The following is a 26,437-nucleotide window of genomic DNA, read 5'->3' as shown; positions in this document are numbered from 1 at the left end:
GTAGTTCTCGGTTCATGTATTGCTGAAGCCTAGCTTGTAGGATTTTGAGCATAACCTTGCTAGCATGTGAAATGAGTGCAATTGTGCGATAGTTTGAGCATTCTTTGGCGTTGCCCTTCTTTGGAATTGGAACATAAACTGACCTTTTCCAATCCCGTGGCCACTGTTGCGTTTTCCAAACTTGCTGGCATATTGAGTGCAGCACTTTAACACCATCATCTTTTAGTATTTTAAATAACTCAGCTGGAATACTGTCATCTCCACTAGCTTTGTTGTTAGCAATGCTTCCTAAGGCCCACTTGACTTCACTCTCTAGGATGTCTGGCTCAAGGTCAGCGATCACACCAGCGTGGACATCAGGGACATTAAGATCTTTCTTGTATAGTTCTTCTGTGTATTCTTGCCACCTCTTCTTAATCTCTTCTGCTTCTGTTAGGTCCCTGCCTTTTTTGTCCTTTATCATGCCCATCTTTGCACTAAACGTTCCTTTCATATTTCCAATTTTCTTGTAGAGATCTCTAGTCTTCCCCATTCTATTGTTTTCCTCAATTTCTTTGCATTGTTCATTTAAGAAGGCCTTCTTATCTCTCCTTGCTATTCTCTGGAAATCTGCATTCAGTTGCTTATATCTTTCCCTTTCACCCTTGCTTTTCGCATTCCTTCTTTCCACAGCTATTTGTAAAGCCTCATCAGACAGCCATTTTGCTTTCTTGCATTTCTTTTTCTTTGGGATGGTTTTAGTTGCTGCCTCCTGTACAATGTTACGGACCTCCGTCCATAGTTCTTCAGGCACTCTGTCTACCAAATCTAATCCTCTAAATCTATTCATCACCTTCACTGTGTACTCACAAGGAATATGATCTAAGTCATACCTGAGTGGTCTAGTGGTTTTCCCTACATTCTTCAATTTAAGCTTAAATTTTGCAGTAAGAAGCTCATGATCTGAGCCACAGTCAGCTCCTGGTCTTGTTTTTGCTGTCTGTATAGAGCTTCTCCATCTTTGGCTGCAAAGTATATAATCAATCTGGTTTCGGTATTGACCATCTGGTGATGTCCATGTGTAGAGTCGTCTCTTGTGTTGTTGGAAAAGAGTGTTTGCTATGACTAGCTTGTTCTCTTGACAGAACTCTATTAGCCTTTGCCCTGCTTCATTTTGTACTCCAAGGCCAAACTTGCCTGTTATTCCGATTACTCCTTGACTTCCTACTTTAGCATTCCAATCCCCTATGATGAAAAGGACATCTTTTTTTGGTGCTAGTTCTAGAAGGTGTTGTAGGTCTTCATAGAAGCGGTCAACTTCAGCTTCTTCAGCATCAGTGGTTGGGGCATAGACTTGGATGACTGTGATATTGAATGGTTTGCCTTGGATACGCACTGAGATCATTCTGTCGTTTTTGAGGTTGTACCCCATTACTGCCTTTCCCACTCTCTTATTGACTATGAGTGCAACTCCATTTCTTCTAAGGGTTTCTTGCCCACAGTAGTAGATATAATGGTCACCCGAATTAAATTCACCCATTCCCGTCCATTTCAGTTCGCTGATTCCCAAGATGTCGATGTTCAATCTTGTCATCTCATGTTTGACCACATCCAGCTTGCCTTGGTTCATAGATCTTACATTCCAGGTACCTATACAATATTGTTCTTTACAGCATCGGACCTTCTTTTTGCTTCCAGATACATCCACAGCTGAACGTCCTTTTGGCTTTGGCCCAGCCGCTTCACTCTTTCTGGAGCTACTTGGAATTGCCCTCCGCTCTTCCCCAGTAGCATATTAGACACCTTCCGACCTGAGGGGCTCATCTTCCAGCATCATATCTTTTAGCCTTTCAACATTGTCCATGGGGTTTTCTTGGCAAGGATACTGGAGTGGGTTGCCATTTCCTTCTCCAGTGGACCACATTTTGTCAGAACTCTCTGTCATGACCTGTCCGTCTTGGGTGGCCCTGCACGGTATAGCTCATGGCTTCACTGAGTTACGCAAGCCCCTTCGCCACGACAAGGCAGTGATCCATGAAGGGGGCTATATTTATCTAATGCAAATATTATTCAGATGGATATATATTTCCAATACATTTATGTAATGATCTTTTTTTAACCTACTGTATTTTGTATAAATGAGTCCCATGTTTCATTATACTTGTCTATACAAAGTTTACATCTATAGGCAATGTGCTACTCTTAGATTTTAAATTGTGATAATGAGATTTAATTAGGTACACATTTTATCTTTGTAGTTGCTTTGATTTTGCATTCAAGATATTTGAATATAATTGTAGTGGAATCCACAAGGTCATTTCCTTTGCAAACACAGTTGAAATTGACAGAGTTATGTCACATGGGGATAGGTCTGCGTTGAGCTATATTTCATAATTATTTCATACATTTCCCACATTGATAAAGAGGGCCTGCCTTTTGACAAGCAAATGTGTAGTTTTCACATGTTCCACCCCAAGTGTCAGATTCCCACAGAGACAAGAATGAACATGGCTGGAAGTTCTATCTTCATTGTATTCCAGAAAACAGTAGCCATAACAGATATTTGACAGTTTCTAAGTTAATTTATACCAGGTTAGATCTCAAACCCTTCACAATCTCCTGCATGATCACCTTCTCAGATCAGGAAACTTGAATTTCTTCTTATCTCCACTGTCCATTGATGATGGATGCCTGTTTACATACTCTGCATTCCTGCTATCTGCCATCAGGTAAGTCCACCATATTAAGCTAGAATCTTCCAGCCACTGAGTCCTGACACCAAGAACATACAGATATGTACATTTGGATAGGTAAAAAACAAGAATTCACTAAAAAAGGGAAGGAAGAGCTCATTGCCCAGATTGAGGGATCGCTGCAAATATGTGAACTCTATAGCATTCAGTGGCACAGGATCAGCTTGTCAGTGTCACTGATTATGCTCCCCAGATGATCTCTGGGCTGTGGTGGAAACCGTGGAAACTGTACTGTTGTTTGGTTAGCAGCTCTGAAGATGCAGCGTCATACTTCCTGATCAGGAGAATGCCTGCTGTAGAACCTAGTGTTTCTCTGTAGCATCAGCCATGATAAGCTTTTACATTTTAGTCTGGTACAGTAAATGTGTCACTACACCCTGATAGGTATGTCAGGTTCTACTGCCCTTCCTAACTACGTATCATGATTCCTGCCCTGTTCCAGCTTCAAGGTTGGGAGGAATTTGACTGCTGTTTTGCTCTTCTGCCAAAGCCCCCACATCAAGCAAAAGATAGAGAGACAGGAGAATGTTGATTTAGCTACTAAGGATAACCAAATATTCTGGACATCTAATGGTAAACAGAAGGCAGTTTTCCGTGCCATGGTTTGCTGCTGATGGTTCAAATGCTTTTGAGATTTAGGCATATTTTAGCTGAAGAGAAAGAAATGTTGTGTAGCAGGGAGAGAATGACAGGTGTTTTGTCTCTCCATTCCTCTTACTTTTTTCCCCCCACCTCATATCAAAGATAGGAAATTCCATGGGATTGTCAAAATAAGACTCTTCCGGAAAATTACCCAAATTAACTTTGTAGCTTCCAGGGCCCACTGTTAGGAATGTTTTTTGCTAGCAGTGATTCTGACCAACACTTTGGCCTGTCTATATCATGCTGGGCTAATCTTGCCTCCATTGGAACTTAGTGTATTTATTAGGTTGGAATACCTGTTAAAAGATATTATGGGATAGCTAGCTGAATAACTTGCTTTTGCTTGCAAAGAATGAGGAAAAATGGGCCTGCTGCAAATAAAATCACATTGAATAAAAAAAGGAAAGAAAGTGCGAGCCAACTTTGTGTCATGTGCATTCTAGAAGCAGAATTTGCAATGCTTTTACCTAAGCAAAGCAGCTGAGGAAGATAAATCGGAAGGACATAAAGTCGTTCAGTTTGCAATCTGTTCTGTACACACTTTGAAGTGTGTAGATTGCCTTGAACAAAATAATATTTAATTTGAGAAAACCTTTACAGATCTGGCCTGTGAGAGAGTGTGATTTCATTACTGTAGTTATTGATCTCTTTTGCCTGTAATCGCTATTCCATCCCACAGAAAACAGCACTATTTAAGAGTATTTTATCTATTTGTTAGTTAAATTCGGTGCTGGGCAAGGTACTAAAACAATCATCAAGGAGCATGTCTGCAAGCCCTTAGAAGAAAATGAGGCCATTATGAAGAGCCACTGTTGGTTTAGATTTAACACCCTGCTTTTCCTCTAAGACAGTGTTCCTCAGCCTTGGCCACTTGAAGATGTGTGGGCTTCAACTCCCAGAATTCCCCAGCCAGCCATGCTGCAGGGCAATTCTGGGAGTTGAAGTCCACACATCTTCAAGTGGCCACGGTTGAGAAACACTGTTCTAGGAGCTCAGGATGGTGTATCTACCACTACCTCACTGAATTTTGCCCCATAACAACTACACACATAAAAACAGGGCAGGACTTTACATGGTTGCAGTCACAATTTAGATTTCTTTTACACACACCCCTCCCCCTGAGACCAGGACTGTGTTCCTAAGGAAGTGGTTTACAATATTTCTGTGCAAAAAACCTGACAAATGTTGCAGGTTCATATATTCCACCACCTTGAGTTCCTGAATGAAGGACACAGTATAAATCTAACATAGAGGATATTGGCCTGCAAGACCTTTTCAAGGCTGGGAACTTCTTGTGGATGAAAATGTTCAGTGAATGTCATTATGAATCACCTCCTTTGGCATATAAATCTGTCAGTGGATGAAAGCGTACATTAAAAAAAATATCATGAGCATTAAGGTCACTGATAAAGATAAATGTGCCAGAGTTTGACTGATAGTTGGAGGAAGGCAAAGCAAAAGAGTAAATAATATTTAGATTGAAAATAAAAGGGAAGTTAGATTGCAGTTTCTCATCTACTGTAGGAGATTCTTGGAAGCGTAGCACATTTGGCATGAAAGGTCGGGTTGGGTCTCTTTCTTCAGTAATTTGTGTAAAGTTATACCCTCCTTATCTAAAGAGAGAGTATTTTTCTCTGCCTTGTGGGAGAGCGTTTGGATCTATTTTTTTTTTTAAATCTGAGCTGCTCTTGCGAAGTAGATTGCATAACTTACTCTTTTGCAAAGGTGAATGCCATGGATTGGAGTTTGCCATTCCTTTGATAGCTGTCAGAGGCATCGTAAGTATGGCTAACATGCTCCAATCTGAGCGCCTTGCAGATTCTTCAACTCGCAGAATGCTTAGCAGTGACCATGCTAGCTAGGGAATTATGGGAGTTGCACTTACTGATTGGGAAGATTTATCCTCATCCTTCGGGGCTATGTAAGTATCATGGGCATCTGCAGGGGCAAGAGGGGGCAAATGATAAATGCTGGGAAAGTTTGATAATTTGCAGCTGGAGATATATATATATATATATATATATATATTTATATTTGCAGCCTATATCTACCCTGCAGGTCGTTTAAAATATATTAGTTGACGACGTCTATTCATCTGTGTACATTTAATCTAAAATAAGGTTAAATTAGTTGGACCCGAGTCTGAATAAATATGCAGAAGATTGGATTGTAAGTATGCCAAGCTGTGGAAGAATGGGAAGACAGTGGCTGGTTTCATTCATAATACTAAGCCAAGTATAAACAACATGAGGCCCCCGCAGGGCTGCACTACCCCCCAAGCTTCCTCTGATCAGAGCTTGGGCATCCACAGTGGAAATAAGGGGGAGCAAATTATGACACAGGCATGGTGATGGCATTATACAAATGCTGTGACTTACGTACTTGGGTCAGACTTCATGTATCTGCATGATGATGTCATGGCAAGTGTGTCATTTAGAGGTGTCATGGTGGTTGACTGTGGATGCTGCTGGACTCGAACTGCTCTAAAAGAGGCTTAACATATTTTTTTTAAAAAAGGAGAAGGTCTAGTCTCTCTAAATTTTTTTTTTTAAATCACAAAATTGTCAGCTGGTCACATGGCTCTTCTTCTCCTTCAGAAAGTAAAATGTGGCCCCAACCGTCAAAAGTTTGCCCATGCCTGTGCTAAGCCTTATGATCCCGTATTTGGTTTTCAGCTGTAAATCAGATAATTATGTCTTGTTCTATAAATCATGGCTAAAACAAATTGGGGCTTAGGGTAATGTATGAATCTGGGCTGTAAATTAGAAATTAGATAAATACATAGGAACCTAGAACATTGCAAGAATTCTTTCCCCACAGTATTGTCTTTAACATTTTTCAGCTTGTTTGATGCTATTAAAATGAGCCTTGATTATATAATTACAAAAATTATTTGCCCTTCTGCCCACAGATGTAAAGATGAGCTCCTTACTATACCACAACTTCACAAAAAATAAATTATTTTCAGAACTTCCATGCTTACTTAGGCTTAAAATTGTTTTAATGTCTTCTTGCCTTTCTTCAGTAAACTGAAGCTAGGTGATCACTTGTCTGCTAATCACGTATCATTTTAAAGGTTTTTCAGTTTCGTTGATTTCAGTTTAGAAAGACTGTCAGTTGAATATTTACAAACCTGCAAAGTATTTAGAATTTTATTCTCTTTGCTCAGTTTCAGGAGGGTGCATAATCTAAAATTGTTAGTAGTATGAACAAAGCTTTCTGGATCAGAGTTTGCTTATCTGGATCTGTTACCATGTTTAGTTTAATATAAGTATTTGCATAATAAAGCTGTTTAACCTAATATATCTATTATATTCCTGTTTTCAGAATTTCGAACTTTCTATTTTTTATGGACAATTGCAACAAATGGTGTGACTTGTTTCATGTGGGTAGAGGCGTACAACTTTCTAAAAGGCTCTATTGTGTTTAATCCCTGAGTTTATATTAAGCCTTTTTTCCCACCCATTTATTCATCTTCATCATCATCTACTGATGATGTTATTGATAAAAATAGATAACAGTTTATCCTTCTGCAGGATGGAACTGCTTTACTCTTTCATCCTGAACTCTGCATATGGGGTGGTCTTTATAGAATCTCTTGGTGTTCAAGTAGCAATTTGTTACTGTCGATGTTATTCTTATTTTAAAAACTTCTCTTTACTAAAGAGGAACACCTTTTAGGGACTTCCTGGCATCTGTGCTGAGAATTTGTAGAGTTTGAAGGTATTTCCTATCAGAGGGAATGCACAATTTTCAGGTCTGATACAGATCTAAAACAGGAACCTTATTCTCACTTGCATACTTTCAATTGTGTATAAATGAATATATTATGAATGTTGGTTCAACTGTTCCACCACTGAAGAATAAAATTTTGCCTGAAAAAGAGGGAAGGAAATTATGTCATTTTGTTTCTGGTGACTGGTTGACTGTGAGCAACACAATATAAGCCATCATTTAAAGGTTGGGTGAAATATATTAAGCGGTGCAGATGAAAAAAATGGCTGTGAGCAAGATGGTTAAAGAAGTTTATCACAGATAAAACTGTTACATAAAATTGTAATTGTACTTGGATAGTAGTCTGGTTCATTCAGTGCACTAAAGCATGGCAAACAGCCATGATTTACAAACCACAGTAACTAGGTTTGTCCAGCACACTGAGTTAAAATTAATTAGAACACATTATGACTGAGCAGCACAAGTCAACTCAAATCTGTATTGAAAGTTTGGTATAGTAAGTGTATTTCTTTTTTAACTGTTCCTGTTGCACCCTTTCATCATCTCTACCTTCTCTAAAGAAACAGTGGAATTAGTTGTAGAGTGTACTCTGTTTCTAAAGTAATAAAAAGGATTATTCTTTTTATTGCTTAAAATATTCTGTTAGCTGAGTGGGAGACCTGGGTTGAAACTAGAGTTAATGTAAGTCTGTAAATATATAGTATTTGCACTGATGTTTATCACATTTATAGGATTAGACCTAAGGCTTCATAGGAATATATCTGTAAAGACATCTAAGTGTTTCAGGCATGTAATGGTACATGATGAAATGGAGCAGGAACATACATTATTATTGGCAGACAATATTACAGTGAAATATCAAATATGAATAGCATATTTGGTGGCTTAGTAAAGCCATTGTAGTAGGTTGTTGTTCCTTGGGAGAAGCTTATTACTGTTTGAATACGTAATAGCAAAAGTAAAGACTCCCTTGAGTCAATCTGAAGTCCTGGTGACTACATGGAAATGTAACGTAGTTTTCTTCTTGATACGTTCTTTGGGCATTTTAAATTTATTCAGCAAATGCAAGTATTGAAATACCAATGTAGGAGAATGTAGCCCATATCCATCTAATTCTTTAATTTTTTTTTTAAAGATTACCATATATAATTTTTTAACCAAAATACCATGAAAAATGTGCCACCCATGGATAAGCTGACCCACATTTTTCATGGTATTTTGGTTAAAAATTTGAGGGTCTGCTGCTCTGCGGATGGGCTTATACGTGAGTATATACTGGAAATATGGGTACTTTAAAAAAGTATTACATAGATACACACACACACACACACACACACACACACACACACACAGAGTAGCAGATAACCCCACCTGCAGATAAGCTGAACCTGATTTTTGGGGTGTATTTTGTCACCTAAAATTCTCAGCTTATCCATGAGTATAAACAGCATCTTTTATTGCATCTTTCTCTCGAAGTGGGCAGGAAATCAAGAATTCATTTTTATTAAAAGATGATAGAAGGCATTGCTCTGATTTGGAGGTGATCCCAAACCATAGTTACTGTAAAATTAATCTGTTTCTTTATTGAGTAAAAACAAATCTAGATTTGGGTCTTAATTTTCTTGTTTCCATTTTTTCTTTTTTCACTTCCTCACCTAGTTTGCATCCTGAGATTTCCTTGTAGCATCTTACTCAGTACTAACCAGGTCTGACCCTCTTAGCATTCTGAGATCAAAGTTGGTTTGTTGTCATCACCTGTTGTGGCAAACAACATTTAATATCTAAAATGGTAAAAAAGAGTAAGATACAATGAATCAACTCTGGGAGTTGGACTAGAAGAAAGGATTGCTCAGCTTTGTGTCACACTAGTTGTCTTGGAGTGACCATAACTTTGAGCATAACAAATTGTACGGAGACAGTAAATTGAAATAAAACCATGCGTACTGCTTTAATTTAGGCAAAAATGGGGTATAAGTATACTACATCATCTAAGATCATACTTTTTTGAAATTCCAAACCACTTTCCTCTGTCTTAGAATGTATGAATGTTTATTTTTAAATATTTAAGATGGAAATCAAGATAACAAAGGTTCTTTTATCTCTTCAAGCGCTGTTTGTGTTTTTCTTTCGTCACTGGAAATTTTGTATGTGATTGCTGGCGTGTAAAAGTCACTTAGGAAGTATACCAGTCTGATGCCCTTTTGAAAAGAGGGAAATCTGCAACGTCTGACAGGGCGTGTCAGCATTTCTGAAGAGGGCTACTGGACTCTAGGTGTTCAGAAATTAATTTTAACTCTTACTCCTGTAGCAAGCTAGTGAAATCTCTTGCTGACCTGTCTGACTTGACTTCTTTAGGTTCAGCCTTGAAGGTGGCCCACTTTGATGGACTGTTTAGCTACTGAAGGGGGTTGCATTGTCCCCCTTCCTTAGTTTGCACTGCTTTATTGCATACTGTACGTGAAAGTTTGCCATTAAATTCTGTTTTCAAACATAGTTAATTTCAGTTTAATAAAACAGGTAACATTCTTGCCTTTAATTCGTCACTTGAGAGAAATTGGAAGTAGAGACATGGTAACTGTACAGTGGTACCTCGGTTCACGAACTTAATTCGTTCCGCAACTCTGGTCGTGACCTGAATTGGTCGCGACCCGAATCAAATTTCCCCATAAGGTTCAATGTAATTACGGTTAATCCGTTCTGAACCATATGTATTTTTTTTTTAAACCGCAAAAATATGACACAAAGTACAGCACGAAGAGAGAGACAGCTAACCTTGCTCGACGTGACTTCTGGTGTGGAAGACAGGAAGGCGGGTGGGGAGGCGGTTATTGCTTGGAGGGAGAGTCCCCCTCCCTACAGGAAGCCATGACCACGTGTCACGGGAGGGAAAATGGCCGTGGATCCTGTTCGTCACCCGATCCGGCGTTCGCGAACGGAAGCAAAATTTTGCGAATGGTGCTGTTCGTGACCCGAATTGGTCGTGAACAGAAGGGTTCGTGACCCGAGGTACCTCTGTATTTATAAAATTACTTAATGGCAGCATGTTGTACTTCTATTTATTTGTTGCATTTTAGTCCTTCACATGCGTTGAGATAATTATAGTCAGATGTTACAAGTGTCTCATCAACAGGTTTTTACACCTTTCGCAGAAAGTGGGGTGAGACCTCTAGAATCTATGAAATCTTCAATGAGATGTAACCTTGAAGAATGATAGTGCTTTACACATTAATAACACTCAGTATGAAAGTCATTAGTAGTAGTGACAGCTTAATGGAAAGGGGTTTTGTTTTTTTGTTTGTAACTCTTAGTAGGAAATATTGGAACCGCTCATGGTTTTCCCAAAATAGTGTTGGTTCTCCAATGGTGGCGATCTATATCTTAGTCTTCTTTCCTGTCTCTTAAAGAGACAGAAAATCTGACCTGTTCTTTTTACTTGCAAAGAATTTATTCCAGTACCAAGGACAAATTTCAGAGCTGGCTTTTGTATGTTGTTCAAAATGCATCCATTTTTGAGCTGACAGCGTAGCTTACAGGATCATTTAGGGAAGCTTTTCCTGAATTCTTTGAATTCAGGCAGCAGATTAAAAAAGCTTGTATTTGAATGCGACCCTGTAAACAGGTTCTCTCATCCTAGAAAAATGCCTTGGCAAGGATAAAAGTGTGCTTGCCTCTTCCTTGTCCTGCTAATTTCCTATATGGAGTAGTGACCCCCCCCCGCCTATTTGGGAGAGCATTCAGATTCATAACTTCTTTCGGAAACGTGAAATACAGTACTAGAATCCTGAAAAAGGATTTTCGTTCAGCTCTGAGAATATAACCTGATCAAGCAGTTAGACATATTACTACAAAAACATAGGTAAAAAATGGATCTTAAGGTAAAAAGTCAGACCTGTTGCTTTTACACTAGTTGCTTTGCAGTTATGGCTGCTGTAGAAGGCATAACTGTCAATCCAACCTTTGGGTTATAAACCTACTGAAAACAATGAAGTATTTCGAACTCTCTGTGGGAAATCTTGAATGGGTACGGAATGTATTATGCGATAGGAAACAAGGGAGTGAGAACAAATACTTCTTTTTAAAATTACGGCAGCAGAGCTAATGTCTTCTGTGCTCTTTTTCCTTTCAGTTAAAAAAAAAAATCCTTTTATTTCTTAACCTCTGGCTCCTAGAGAATGGTCTTTCATCAATAACAGGAAGAGTGTTTTTCCTTCCACTTTGCAAAAGTGATAACAAAACATGAAGTAACTCACTAGGGCAAGGTTCAGGAAATCACCAGTTGGTTCTATATTTTTTCAATTGAGTAAGTATGGCATATTGGGTTTCAGAATTCAGATCTTTGATTGAATTATTATTTATAAGATAGCACGGGTACTGTAATTTGCATACTGCCTTATCCCAGGGTCTTCCTTGTCTTGGTATCTCTAGATGTTTGGGGGCTGTAACCCCCAGAATTGCTTGCCAGGCTGGAGAAGGATGGATTTGTATGAGCATTTATACTTTTGGACTTACAGAATAGTCCTTTCTGAATGGTTTCCTCTCAACTTTTATCCATCTTGATATTATCTGACTAGCAGTCCAGCAATGATGTACAGGTAGTCCTTTGTTTAGCAAACTGCAATTGGGACTGGCAACTTGGTCGTTAAGCAAAACAGTCACTAAGTGAAAAATTACGTGACCACAACTGTGCTAATGATTTAAGTTCAGCTTTCCTTTCCTTTATAGCATCAGAAGGATACAACCCCAAACAGCCAGGTGAGCCCAAATGGCAGGGAAGCTTTCCAAAACTCGACTCTTTTCCCCCACTCCTCACCTTTTGGAATGCTCATCCTGATGCTGGGATAATTAGCAAGAACAGAATTGATGTTTGTATACATTCATTGGAGAAGAAGGAATTACAAAAAGCAAACAAGCACACAGTGGGGAATATACATCGAAAGGAATGTGCTAATGTCAGCTGTTTGCCTAGCATGCTCACCGCTGTGAACCACTACCTAATTAGGAGGCAAACAAAAGCCTTTAGTGTGAAACTGATTAGGGTCTTGTCAGTTACAGGCAGTAGCTACCAGGGTTGTAGTCTACTAATTAAGGTCACAGAGCTGAGATTGTTAGCTTGTGGTTAGGGGGATGCTAGGCTATGGAGAAAAGCAGCTCAGGAAGAGATAGCTTGTTTAGGCAATCTCTCTGCTCTGTGGTGGGGGGAACCGGTCAGGCACAGGACAATGCATACTAACTGACTGTAATGGCGAACATATGACAGAGAGAGAGAGAGAGAGAGAGACACTGTGAAGGTCGTAAATGCAGGCATTGGTCGCAAAGTTACTTTTTCAACCGTTGTAACTGCGAAAGGTTGCTGTCTGAGGCAATCATTAAATGAGGACTACTTGTATTCAGTTATATAAGTGGCCAAGTTTTCAAGCAGATAGAAGCCTTTTATGGCCCAAAGCCCATATTTTGCCTTCAAAAAGTAATGGGTGGGCCCATGACAAAAATGACATTTTGCTTTGCATTGCTTTAATATATGTTAATGCTGAATGCAGTTAATATGATTACTCTCCAATCATATAGTTTCCCTTTCTCTAATGTTGAAAATTGTAATTTCATATCAGTGTTGGAATTCTTCTACCTCTGGTTATAGATTGCACTCCTCTACTCCAAGAATGATGAAGTATGTTGCCATTTGAAAATGTTGCCTAACCTAAAAGGAAGCACTGTGTTGGATATGGTTTGGAAAAAATGTGGGCATACTAGGGGGAGACAGGATGTTTTTCTTATACACAAAAGCGAAACCTGGAAAGGATATTTGAAGAATGCCACCAGCCTGATAGACTGTGGTAGATGGCCATCGTTCTTGAAAATTATACTGTAAGAATGCCCATGTTGAAGGTGAAGGGTAATGTTAGCCAATCTGTTTTCCTGGAGTTCAGATTTTTTTTGTAAAAAAAAAGTTGAGTTAGGTGGAGGAATAATGTTTTAAGAGGGTTCGTAAAGGGGTTTTTGAAAACTGTGAGTACTTAGTACCTGAAAAGGATAGAATTTAGTAGGGAACTGCAAATCAGAAAATTATAAAAATGAACTTCTTTCCACAATTGGGTAAGGGACCCTTCTGGAATTTATATTTTGAAATTTAGTTTAGATCCTTCTGAAGTTATATAGAGAAGCTGTAGGCAAGAGAGATTAGTTATTGTAATTGTAAGAGAGAAAACAGATCTGGACCTTCTTCTTTTACAGTTTTTTTTAGATTTCTTTTGTTTATCAGCAGGAATATCAAACTTCTGGAAACCTTGCAGGCATTTCTCCATGGGATCAACATTCCAGCCTGCTCCTCACACCCTGAAGAAGAAATAAGCTGTGCATACTAGGTATCCTGTCTCTTGTAGCCATTGCCAAAATGGCTGTGGATTCACAGTGCCCAGTGACCAGATGGGAGGGCTGTCCCACAGAAAGCTTGCTGAGCCAAATGGAACCAAGCATATCACTGATGATGCCCATCACACTTAAATTGTTTTACATATTTTTAACAATTTGTAAACTTCCCAGAGTTTCTGGGAGTTGGGTGGCATATAAATTTAATAAGTTATTATCATTTACCTAAAGCTGATCTCAGGCTGCCTTAGCAGTAGGCTTGAGTTGAGTTGGAGGTGGCATCATGAGGATCTACATGCAGTTAGGAGGACGTGTTAATGCACAACAGGTAGGATGTGTGGATTGGCCCTTTAATTCAGCATAAATGCTTTAGTAATCATTTCTTTATTAGAAGAAGACTAAAAGTTGTTGTTGTTGTTATGGTTGGTCGCACAGTCAGCCAGTTCAGACTGGATTTGGCAATTTTATCCACCTATTGAGTCCTTCCCGAGGACCTGGGATAGGCAGATGTTGTTGTTTGATGGTGTTAAAGGTATTGTTGCAGGATATAAGCTGTTCCAAGTAAAGCTGCCATTTGCAATTGACTAATGGTGATTTTGTCAATGCTGATGGTCTTCAAGTGGTGCTGCAACTGTTTTGAGATTGCACCTAAGGCGCCTATTACTATCGGTACTACCTTTGCTTTCTTTTGCCATAGTCATTCTACTTCTATTTGCAGGTCTTTATATTTTGTGATTTTCTCCAGTTCTTCTTTTATTCTGCTGTCTCCAGGTATTGCAGTGTCCACTATCCAGACTTCTTTGTCTTTCTTATCAACAGTTATTAAGTCTGGGGTGTTGTATGGCAGGTGCTTGTCTGTTTGAATTCTAAAGTCCCAGAGTACTTTAGCTTCTTCATTTTCTATTATTTGTCTGTTTCTGGTCCCACCACTTGCAGGCAAATGGTACCTCTTGCAGATATTTCAACGCACCATTGTTGCTACTTTGTCATGCTGTTGTTTGTAGTTAGTCTGTGTGATCTTCTTGCAGCAGCTGACTAGGTGGTCCATTGTTTCTTCAACTTCGTTGCAGAGGCAGCATTTGCCGTCTGTTGCAGTCTTCTCAATTCTGGCTTTGTATGCATTTGTTGTTAAGGCTTGGTCCTGTGCCACCAGAATTAGCCCCTCTGTCTCTTTCTTCAACTTTCCTGTTCTTAGCCATTGCCGGGTCTTGTGTTATCTGCTTTGCCTGCTAGTTTTTTTGTGTACTGGCCATTTAATCCTTTGCCTTGCCATGTCTCTTTTCTATTCTTCATTTGGTCTTTCTTATAGGCCAGTTTGGTATTCAGTTTGGAATACTTTGGTATTCGGTAAGCCTTCATTGTGTACTAGCTGCAGTGCATCTTCTTCACTGTCCTTCAGATATTCTTCCAATGTCCTTTTTTCTTCTTCAACTGTTTGGTGTACTTGTAACATTCCATGCCCACCTATGATCCTTGGTAAGTAGAGTCTGTCAACGTCACCGCATGGATGAAGGGCATGGTTCATTGTCATTATTTTTCTGGTCTTCCTGTTCAGGGCTTTTAGTTCACCTTGAGTCCAGTCCACTATTCCAGCTGTATATCTAATGATTGGAATTGCCCAGGTGTTAATTGCCTTGATGGTATTTACGCCACTGAGTTTGGACTTTAAGATCTTCTTCACTCCTCTGATGTATTCGCTACTAACCTTCTTCTTGACTTCAGTGTGCTTGATGTTGTCGGCCTGAAGGATGCCCAGGTATTTGTAGTGATCTTCTTCACTCAGACTCTTGGTGTTTTTTCCATGAGGCATCTTGATTCCTTCACTTTTCAGGATTTTTCCCCTGTTGATGGTAAGGGTGGCACATTTGTCCAATCCAAACTCCATTGCAGTATCTTGGCTGTATATTTGGACAGTGTTGAGCAGCAATTCCATTTCAGATGGTGTTTTTCCATACAGCTTCAGATCATCCATATAAAGGAGGTGGAATAACCTGGCAGATGTTTTTGATATGTGATAGCCATGGCCTGACTAGTTCAGTATTGTTGACAGAGGAATCAATGCAATGACAAACAGTAGTGGTGATAGTGAGTCTCCTTGAAAGATTCCTCTCTTGATATTAACTTCTCCCAGTCTATCACCATTGACCAGCATCCGTGTCTTCTACTGTGCCATTGATCTTTGCACAAAGCTTCTGATGTTTCTACTGACTCCTGTTATTTCTAGGCACTTGATTATCCAGTCATGTGGCAGGGAGTCAAATGCCTTCTTGTAATCAATCCAAGCTACATTCAAGTTGGTCTTCTTTCTCTTACAGTTTTCCAAAATAATCTTGTCAATCAGGAGCTGATCTTTTCCCCCTCTGCTGTTTGGGCAGTTTCCTTTCTGCTCAGATGGAAAGAGCTTGTTGTCAACTAGATGCTGTTGGACTGCATCAGCTACCATACCAGTTAGCAATTTGAAAGTTGTTGGCAAGCAGGTAATTGCCTGGCAGTTGCCTGATGCTGCCTCTTTTGCTGGATCTTTCATTATCAGATGTTAACCAATCTTCAATTTTACCTCCTTGTAGTATGTTGTTAAACTGCTTGGCAATGAGTGGGTACAGACCAGTCAAATGTTTCAACCAAAAACCATGCAGTTCATCTTCACCTGGTGCTGACCAATTCTTGATCTTCCTTGCCCTTTTTTCCACCATTTCTGCTGTCATTACAAGTTCTTTCATTTCAGCTTCTTTTTTATTCTTATCTACCTCCTTTATCCAAGCTGCATTCTTGTATTTCTTTCAGTTGTCTCATAGCTGCGCCCAGAACTGCACTGTTTCTTCTTTCTCAGGGGTTGATTGGTTCATTACAGTATCTCCATTGATGGATTGGTAGAAAAGTTTCTGATTTGGCTGAAATTGGAGATTCTGCATGTAGTGTGCAATTCAGGTTTTGTATCTGTTTATCTTCTTGGCTATGGCTATTATTTGTTGCTTTATTATTTCCAGTGCTTCCTTGATCTTCCTTGCTTCTAGGTGATAAGAAATATCAAGAAATGATCAGGTATTCTTTGATCTTCTTGTTCTTCAGCTTCTTTTCTTTTATTTGTTCTAGTTTGCTTTCATCTGACCTTAGCATGCTGATCTTATTTTCTAACCTGATCTTCCATTTTGGTGGTGCACTGTTTGGCTTTTTTTCTTGTTTGTTGATTTTGCATCCAAGGTATTCAGTTATAACTGCAGCTGTGTTGTACATCACTTGGTTTGTTTCTTGCAGTGAGCTGGTGCTTATATTTTATATTACTGTGTTGGCATCTTTTAATACTTGTGCTAGCTGTTTCTTTGTAACAAGCTTCAGTGCAGGCAATCTTATTCTGTTGTCTTTGTGCTGTTCTAGGTGCTCAGTTATTCTTTGTTTCAAGTCTTCTTGTTTTTTAGTTAGAGGGCTTTGTTCTTTCTGAGGAAAAGGCAGAGGAGACGGTGCCTGGTTTGGGAATGAGAATGATTTAATAGCGAAGCTGGCTTCCTCTATTATCGACTCCCCCTGAATTGTCACTACTGTCTGAGCTACTTCTGGCAAGGCTTCAATTTCTTTGTCCTGGGTAGACCTTTGCAGTACTTCCAATTCTAGTTCTGTGAATACTTTATTTCATGTTTTAAATCAACATTCATCTGCTAGCCTCTGTTCTGTTATTTCTGATTCTGGATGTTGTTCTTTCCAGAAGTGGTGCATTCTTTTCAGGTATCCTCTTCTCATTATTTCGTCGTTGTTATGGTTGGTCACACAGTCAGCCAGATGTTTAGACTGGATTTGGCATTTTTATCCATACCTAGGATAAAATCCTAGGACCTAAGATATTGTTGTTATTGTTGCTGTTGGTGTTGTTGTGTAATCTATGGTTAAATTCACAGTCTAAGACTGGTGGTAACTTAATAATTCAAGTCCTAACCAAGGACCTAGGAATTAATAAGGTAGCTTCAAAGAATGTAGGCAGTTCCAAGCAGGGTGGTTTTTTGTAAACTTAGGGAATTCAGGTCCGATAAATTCAATATTTCCAGATATTGAGGGAGTCCTTTAGGCGTTGCTCTGAGTGCTCCAATCATGATTTGTATAACAACAGATTTCTTTTTCCATAGGTGTTCAACTTTGATCTGCAAGTCCCAGTATTTCATATTTTTTTCCAGTTGTTTTTCCTCAATCCTAGTATCACCCGGTATAGCAACATCAATGAAGCAGATTTTATTCTTTTCAATAACTGTAATCTCAGGCATGTTATGAACAAGATGCCTGTCTGTTTTGGATCTTCACAAGTCCCATAAGATCTTAACTCACTCATTTTCCAAAACTTTCTAAACTTGATGGTCCCAGCAGTTTTTACTACATTCAAATCTAAACCTCTGGCAAAGTTTCCAATGAATAATTTTGGCAACTCGGTCATGACACTGCTTGTAGTCAGTTTGTGAAATTTTGCTGCAAAATCATTATCATCATCATCATCATCATCATCATCATCATCATCATCATCATCATCATGGTTAGTTGCACAGTCAGCCAGAAGTTTAGACTGAATTTGGCATTTTTATCCACCTATTGAGTCCTTTCCAAGGATCTGGGATAGGCAGATGTTGTTTGTTGTTGTTGTTATTATTATTATATCAATTTATGTAGCCATCCATCTCACAATTACAACTCTGGATGGCTCACATAGGGTTGCAACCAAACAAAACAGAACATTAAAAAGAAAGAAATGTTATGGTAGTTGAAGACAAATCCAACTCACACTATAAGAAAGACAAATTCACAGTGATGGGCTCACCTAACCTCCAATCCCACACTATACTAGTACTTTAGGTTTTATTTTATTTTATTTTTGTATATATTTTTTATTAAAACTTTTAAACAAGAAGATAAAAATGAACACTAACTATACTGGTATTTTAGGAGCAATTTTAGGTGGGATTATCTGCAATTCTTATATGGAGATTTGTGGAATGAACTGATTTCCCATGGATCTGACATTTTCTTGCAGTCGTTCTTCATACACTACAGCCTTGCTACCAGGACTGTTTTAAATGTAAAATTCTCCTTTGCTTAGGCTACAGTCTCTCAAACTCATAGTACCTTGTATGGACCAGTAACCCAGGAATTACCCATGGAAATGTTTCCCTTGCTAAAATTAAGCTTGCCACTTCTGTGGGAAAAAATTAAAAATGTTTGATCTGAAGCATGTGTAAACCTTTCAGTGTTAAAGCTGTGTCAAAGAAAAGACATACATTAAAGGGAGGGGGAGGGAAAAGACAAAGCTGCATGATATAAAGCATGAGTTTTATACATATGACTGATTTTGATTGATTAATCGATTGATTGATTGTGTGCTATTGAGTCAATGTTGACTCTCAGTGACCACACAGATAGATTTTCTCCATGATGATTTGTCCCTAACCTGGTCCTTCAGCTCTTCCAATAGTGTGTCCGTTGCAACTGTGATTGAGTCCATCCACTTTGCTTCTGATCTTCTCTCTCCTTCCACCTTTCCCAGGATCAGAAGGGAAAGGTCTTCACATAATGTGTCCAAAGTAGGATAATTTGGGCCTGGTCATTTGTGCCTCGAGTGGGAACTTTGGATTGAATTGATCAATGATCCATTGCTGTGCACAGTATTCTCAGGAGTCTTTTCCAACACCAAACTTTGAAAGCATCAATATTCTTTCTATCCTGTTTATTCAGAGTCCAACTTTTACTTCCATAGTGTCACAGGGAATACCATTGCTTGCACTGTTCTGATCTTTGTAGGTGTCAACACATCATGGCATCTAAATATCTTTTCCAAGGCTTTTATGGCTGCTCTATCAAGTGCTAGTCTATGGTATATTTCTTGACTGCTTGTTTCTTTACTGTTGATGTTGATCCTAAAAGGCAGAACCTATCCACCACTTCAGTATCTTAACTGTCAGTTCTAAGGCTGGTTATTGAATTTATTGACATATGACTGATGGAAATAATTAAATCTTGAGAACTGATTTTTTAAATTGTTTGTATAGACATCTATCCTCCCAAACCTTTATTACAAAAATGAACAAAGGCTGAAGCAACAATGGAAATGAACTTGATCGTATCTTGTTTATGCTGAATGATGAAATATTGGATGCTTCAGTAGTTAGAATTCAGTGGAATTTATTTATTCATTTTACCATATTTGTATGCTAACTCCAAAACAACCATGGGCCGATTAACGCTATGCTTTTTCTGTTATTTCCCATTACATCTTTTCCACACCTCTACCATGCAGCTTTCCATACATTGTCTTTTTTCAACTGTATTTAATTTTAATTAAATTTAAATGTGAACAAATTGAAAGTAAATTGTACTCATTCTCACCCTACTTATTATTTTCTAGAACATAACTCACATGCCATTCAAAGGCTAGGTGCAGCTTAGAAAAGTTGCGTGCTTCTTTTAGATATTTCCCATAAAGTTTCTGAGACTCTATTATAACAATAACCTAGAACGATTCAATAATTTTCCGTATACTGTTAATTATTAAATCTGTGATCCTGATTTGTTTGAGATGTTATTAGCTTTTTACTTAGAATACAAATGGAGAACTTTATTGGGGAATCTGAAACTGATACATATGTTTATCTGTGGTCATCTTTTCTTACAAGAGACTCTATTGCATAATATAGTTTGAGTTTAAGAGGTTTTCAGTGGGCGTCAAAGATATACTCAGTACTAAGTAGTTCAGTGGTTAATTCTGAGCCATGAAGCAGGAAGAGCCAGTTTATTTAATGCTTGACTTCCGTGATGAACTTGGTAGGAGGCAAAATTCTATGACAAACTTATCTAGATTGCAAGGTTAATAATGGTGATCATCTTACAGAGTTTATTTGTAAAGGTAAGATAATAGATTTTATTTATTTATTTAATTTTCCCCCGCCCATCTCCCCACAATGGGGGACTCTGGGCGGCTTACAACACACTAAAAAACATAAATACCATTAAGAGTTATAAAACCAAACATTAGAAAAATAAACAACTAAAAAATCCAAGAGGCCGCTGGGGGCACAGCTGCATTTTCTTGTGGCTAACTGTATCAGAGGTGATTGGAGCCTGAGCAAAAGTAGGTGATAGGAAAAATAATACAGGTAAATGCAAATTACAAGCAGTGTACAGGTGGTCCTCATTTAATGACCACAGTTGAGACTGGCAACTCCATCACTAAGTGAAGCGGTCGCTAAGTGGGAAATCATATGACTGCAATTGTACTTTCCTTTCCTCCACTCCCCTGCCCTTTGGAATGGTCACCCTGCAGTACTGGGATAGCTGGCTCAAAACTGACAACAGTAATCAGTTTCACACCTTCCGCTTTTCCTTGCCCCCTAACCACTCCCCTGCCCTTTGGAATATGCTCACCCCTACATGGGCTAATTAGCAAGAAGGGAATTAATGTTTGTATTTACATTCATTGGAGAGTAAGGGATTACAAGAGAGTAAGCAGGCACATCTAATGAATGCACTGGTGCTGGCAGTCATGAGCACACTACACAAACAGCCTGTGTATTCTCCATTGTGTGCCTGCTTACTCTCTTGTAATCCCTCCCACTCCAATCTCTCTGCTCTGTGAGAGGGAGAGGGGAAATGAGTCAGGCACAGGAGAGAGTGCTACAGAAATTGCTTGTTTTTTTCTCTCTCCCCCACGGAGTGGAGAGATTGGAGAGGAAGGGGTTACTGGAGAGTAAGCAGGCACACAATGGGGAGTACACATCGAAAGCAATATGCTGGCAGCCGCAAGTACATTACACAAACAACCCGATGTATTCCCCATTGTGTGCCTGCTTACTCTCTTGTAATCCCTTCCTCTCCAATCTCTCCATTCTGCAAGGGGGGTCGGAAATGGGTCAGGCACAGGAGAAATTGTCTAAAGAGATTTTTGTTTTTCTCCCCCTCAACCCCCTCGCAGAGTGGAGAGATTGGAGAAGAAGGGATTACCTAACTTTGGGTAAGAAGGTTCAGTCATTGGTCTAATTTCAGAGCGTCCATCCTCTTTCTTTCCTGCTAATATACCACATGGAACTTCATTTTTATTCTTCCTCTGTGCTGTCACACCTATCCCCACTTGTCCACTATACAGCAGTCCAGTGATTCCAAGTTGTATATTTTGAAAACCGAATCTCAGAAACAGTACCATGTGCACCGAGATACTTTGCAATCTCATTCTGGAGGTGTTTATCTCTTTTGGCACTGAATTATGTATTTATTTTAATATTTGAAGGAGACTCCTTGGTGATGATCTTAGTGTCGCACTAGCAATTCTTAGAATATAGGCATAGAACCTAACAATAATTATGTTTAACTATGTTGGCATTGCCCTGGTGCCCCTGCATAGGAGCCTGTAAGAATCTGTTGGGTGATGCAGGTTGAGGAGGCTAGAAAGGAAAAAAGAAAATAAAACCCTGAACAGTCTTTTAAGGGAGTACATAAACAGCAGATAAGTAAGCAATTGAAGAGGGAGAACGTGGTGATAGAAGCAAAAACTGATTTTTTGCTGTTGGAAAAGTGTATGGGGTGTTTCTTGAATCTGGAAAGTTTGTTTCTTAAAGTAAGAGAGAATCTGGACCTTTCAGCATAGATGAAGAAAGATGATTGAGACTGAAAGACAATAAAATTGAGTTCCTGGGGACTGTGTAGGATAATTGTGTCTGGAAGGCTTGGTGCCAGATTGCCTTCCTAGCAGGGATCCTGCTTCATCTCTCCATCACTTGCTACTTCAGCTTGATCATGGATCTGCTTCTTTCGATGGGTGAATAGCAGATGGCTTCCAAAAATCATCCAGTGACAGAACAGTTGTACTTTTAGTACTAATCAGTCCCTAGAAACTAGCTCAGGTTGTTGGATAGGGAAAAAAGCAAATTCATCTTCAAATGGACTTTTGAAATTATTGAAAGCATTGTGTTCAAAATATGTGTGTGATACAAATTATAAGGTAGGAGAAAAAGTTTCAGAAAGTTATTAGACAGCTGCATGGTTTTTGCACATTGGAATTCCTTGTGGGAGGAGAATAAAGAATATCACAGGTTAAGGAGTTAAGATGCACCCAAAGGAAGAGGTACTACTTTTGCACCTTAATAACTGGCCAGTGTACAGTTTTGTCATTATAAGATGCACACTGGGAGCTGATATATCTGCCATTGATAATACTGTAAACATGTGGAATGTATTTTTGATTGAGAAATTTGTTGTGTGACTTTCTGTGATGGAAGGCGTGAGCGGGGAGGATTCTGGAATGGACCTTCAAGGTTACACGGAGGAGGAAGTGACATTCCAAGCATCTCCTCGGCCCCCAACTGGACTGTGTGAAAGGAAGAGACTGGTCCCTCCCTAAGGGCTTAATAGTTATAGCTGCTCTCGTTGGGGAATTGGGGTTAGTCTGGTGAGATTCTGTCTCCTAGGTGTTAGCTAATAAAGAAGTTAAGCTGATTTATGGACTGTCTCGTGTGATTCTTGGGCTGAACCTGACTCTTTCCCCCTTAAAGGAAACCATAGCTATTTCTTTGTCCTCCTCCCCACCTCAAAATTTGAAGCTTTATTGGCCCTGTAATCAAATTAAGGTTAGGTGATTTCCCTCAAACTCTCCTCCTGTTCATTCAGTTCTGATAGTTCTTATCTAAAACTGGAAACTTTATTATTTTGTCCAAGTGAAATGATTGTTGGGTTAAGGTTGGAAGAGAGTTTTTCTTCCCTTCCTTTCAAACTGGCTGTTGGAGCGGACAAACAGCAACAGCATGAAAGGATTTTAAAAGGGACATTTTCTCCACTTACGTTTCCTCCTTGCCACCTGCTGATAAGCAGCATGCTCAGAAGAAAATAGGCTGCCATTAGATGCATTCTCGGATGCTCAGTTGCAGCAGCCCTAGGGAGAATGTCATGTCTCAACAACAACCCGTAGAAGCACTGTGTTAGGAAACAAACCTTGTCTACAGGGTGACGTCCAATTTGGTATGAGACAGACAGACAGGTAGGCATTTAGGAGTTTAGTTTTAGCATTTCTTACACCTAGAATAGTTGGCTTCCTTGAAGCCAAGGTGTCTTGAAGCCAGAGAGGTTGAAGATTGAAGCTTTCAGAGAAGTCATTGTGCATGTCTTCTTGCACCAGGTATTAGAAACACAGAACAATGTGCTTCTAACCAGTACGTAGATTTCCTGGTGATTTGCTTGCCTCGTGCAGAAGTTGCAGGAATTCCCCGGATGAGGTAGTAGAGAATGCTAGAGAAAGTCAGGAGCTATGCAAGAGATGCAGTCGTAAAGTTCTAGAAGTGAAAATTATGTTGCATGCAGTTGGTTGAAAACCAAGACTTCTGCAGTTGCTCTTTCTGAAGCTACTTTTAACCTTTCTAAAGTATTATATGCACAAAGGAAAAAAGGGAGGACCCATAAAAGCATACAACTCTTAGGTATTAATAAAAACTAATCTTGCATCTATATTTAGATTAACAGTTAAAATATTAACAGTTAAGTCATTTTACTTAACAATAGAAAATGGGAAATTAAGTGTAATATATCCAATCCATGTTTCTAACTAGTCCTTCAAGTAAGACTCTCAGCAGTAAAATGTTCTTTAAATTTAAGAAGTAAGGGATTTCTTTAGACCGTTGTACAATTAATGGATAAAGAATCTGCTTCCAACCTTGTCATATTAATATTTGTACAGGCATAAAAGCATATGATAAATATTCTACTTGTTCTTCTGTTAGTTTCCAAACTGTGTATATAGTTAAAAAAAACATAACCATCTATAAAAACCAGAGCAAGATTAATATATGAAATTACTTCTGACCAGAAGAAATCACAATAGCACATGACAACATTGTATGAAACATGTTGCAGTTTGAGTACCAGATCTCCAAGAGTTAGCTGAACCCATCAGCTCTTTCCTAAAAAGATGCGAAGGTGTCCATTAGTCACAGAGATTTGTTTTTTGTTTACCTAATTTAAACTTAAATTTATAAAAATAAGTGCCAAAATAATATTTAATTTTGTTCATTTACCAAATGTTTCATATTGCATGTCTACCCATACTTTTGAACATTCAGTTTAGCATACAGTAGTCCTTGACTTATGACCATTCATTCAGCAACCGTTTGAAGTTACAACAACACTGAACAAATGATGGTTACGACCGGTCTTTGGAGTTCCAGCCATGCCAGCACCCCCCTGTGATCTAACGTTTGAGAACCAGCTTGCACTTACGGCTCATTGCAGTGCCCCACGATTATGTGATCGCCATTTGTGACCTCCCCTGCCATCTTCCCCAGAAAGTCAATGGGGAAACTCATAGGGAAGGTTGCAAGTTGTTAGGGTATGTTTCTCCCACCTGTGTACCCTCTCCCAGGCCCTGTGTGCCGCATCCTCCCCCCACACCCTCACACATCCCCTTGCATCCTCGCCCACCCAGCAGCAGCCACCTGCCTGCCTGCTTGCAAGCCCCCTGAGACTTGCAACTTCCTGCCAGCTTCTCCACTGACTTGGTTAGTGGTAGAGTCCCAGAGAACCAACAGGGTAGTCTGTACTTTCCCTTTTCATCTTCTTGAAGTTGTTTCAATCCCAAAATTGGATCAAAAAAGCAGATTTTGGCTAATGAAAATACCATAGCTTTATATATATGCTTGTGAAACATTAAATGATTTTTAAAATTATCTTTAGAAGAAAATAATGAACAATTCTAGGGGATGGGAGCAGGACAAAGATAATAAATGCAATTTTGACACTCTGAATTACAGTTATATGCTTTTAATAATAAGGGAATTAAGAGCTGATAATCTAAGAACTGCTAAAGTTATTAATGAGCTGAAGAACATGTAATGCTTCTTTATGGTTAAGCCATGGAGTTATATTGTATATTAGATAAAATCTCTCCCCTTCCCCATTTTTTTCATCAGTTTAAGTTATATTGGCACTGTTATTAGAGGTCTGAGATTTTGGTTAATGTTGCTATTGTAATATTTAAAACTGCGGTGAAGGATCATAAAGGAAATAGGACATAGTTGAGATACAAAACAGAAGACCCGAGGCTCAGTAGCTAATTTGAAATTGTTTAACCATGGTTAAATTGGTGGGAGTGTCTGATTGAGTTCATCAAATGTAATAAGGCAAAAGCTGCTTTAATTAGTAAACCTAGCCATTGTGTTTTATTGAGCAAACCATAGTTAAGAAACCATAATATATAAGGCCAGGCTTTGTGTGCTCTAATCTAGATACTGCTTTCAGACTTTTCTGTAGATATGTCCTTTTAAGTATCTACCATTTTAAAAGAAAGCAGAAATACAGTATACTAGTGTAGGCTTTCATGGCTGGTATCTGTGGGGCCGTGTTGAGCTTCAGGGTTTATTAAATACATAAACACATAAATAAATAAATACGGTCATTACAGTTTCTGATTACTTTTTTCTGTAATAGTATAGTATACAGAATTCCATGATCACTTAAATTTTTTTTGCTTTCTCTTTCTACTTACCGGTAACAGTCTGTCCTCTGAGAAATACCCTTTCATTTTTGTGTAAAATAATTGTGGGGATGGTGGAATAAGCTGCCCCAAATACTCCCTGTAGAAAATATTTCTCATTTTGCATTTGCATCTGACAAAAATTGCCAGCAAAGGAATTTTTTCTCTTATTACCATATTTATTGATTTCTTCTGTGTATATTTTTCATTCTGGATCATTACGTATTGAGAATGTAATTGCAACAGTCTGTAGGAATTTCTCCTCATATGCCTACACTCAAACTGAAGTACGAGTTGGATAGAAATATTTAACGGCTAGACAAGCAACACTCTGGTTGACTTCCAGAGGAGATATAACTTGTGCTGGCCATTAAATAAGCTTAACAATTGCTGTGTAGACATACTGTTATTTTTGCTTAAAATGTAAAATCCAAGGCACTTCACAACAGTCTTAGTAAAAGCATTCTGTGAAAATATTCCACAGACT

The 26,437-nt window shown here is 38.8% G+C and overlaps 1 protein-coding gene across 3 annotated transcripts in view; it reads left to right on the top strand.

Moving 5' to 3' along the window:
- Nucleotides 1-26,437, top strand: part of CCNY (cyclin Y) — a 107,466-nt gene that overhangs the window by 17,276 nt on the left and 63,753 nt on the right. Inside the window, exon 1 of one of the 3 annotated variants that reach the window (XM_088150822.1) lies at nucleotides 5,152-5,295. The exons of the other annotated variants lie outside the window; for them this stretch is intronic. Within the exon in view, the coding sequence (XP_088006948.1) occupies nucleotides 5,226-5,295 (70 nt within the window). The 5' untranslated portion in view covers nucleotides 5,152-5,225. Of the gene's footprint in view, nucleotides 1-5,151; nucleotides 5,296-26,437 lie in introns of those variants that run through there. 3 annotated transcript variants of the gene reach the window in all.

Source organism: Python bivittatus, unplaced genomic scaffold (genome assembly GCF_059951505.1).
Source record: "Python bivittatus isolate LINGU-HERP-01145 unplaced genomic scaffold, Pbiv_v1 ctg000610_np1212, whole genome shotgun sequence".
NCBI classification, from domain to species: Eukaryota; Metazoa; Chordata; class Lepidosauria; order Squamata; family Pythonidae; genus Python; species Python bivittatus.
This window is presented reverse-complemented; position numbering and strand designations above follow the sequence as displayed.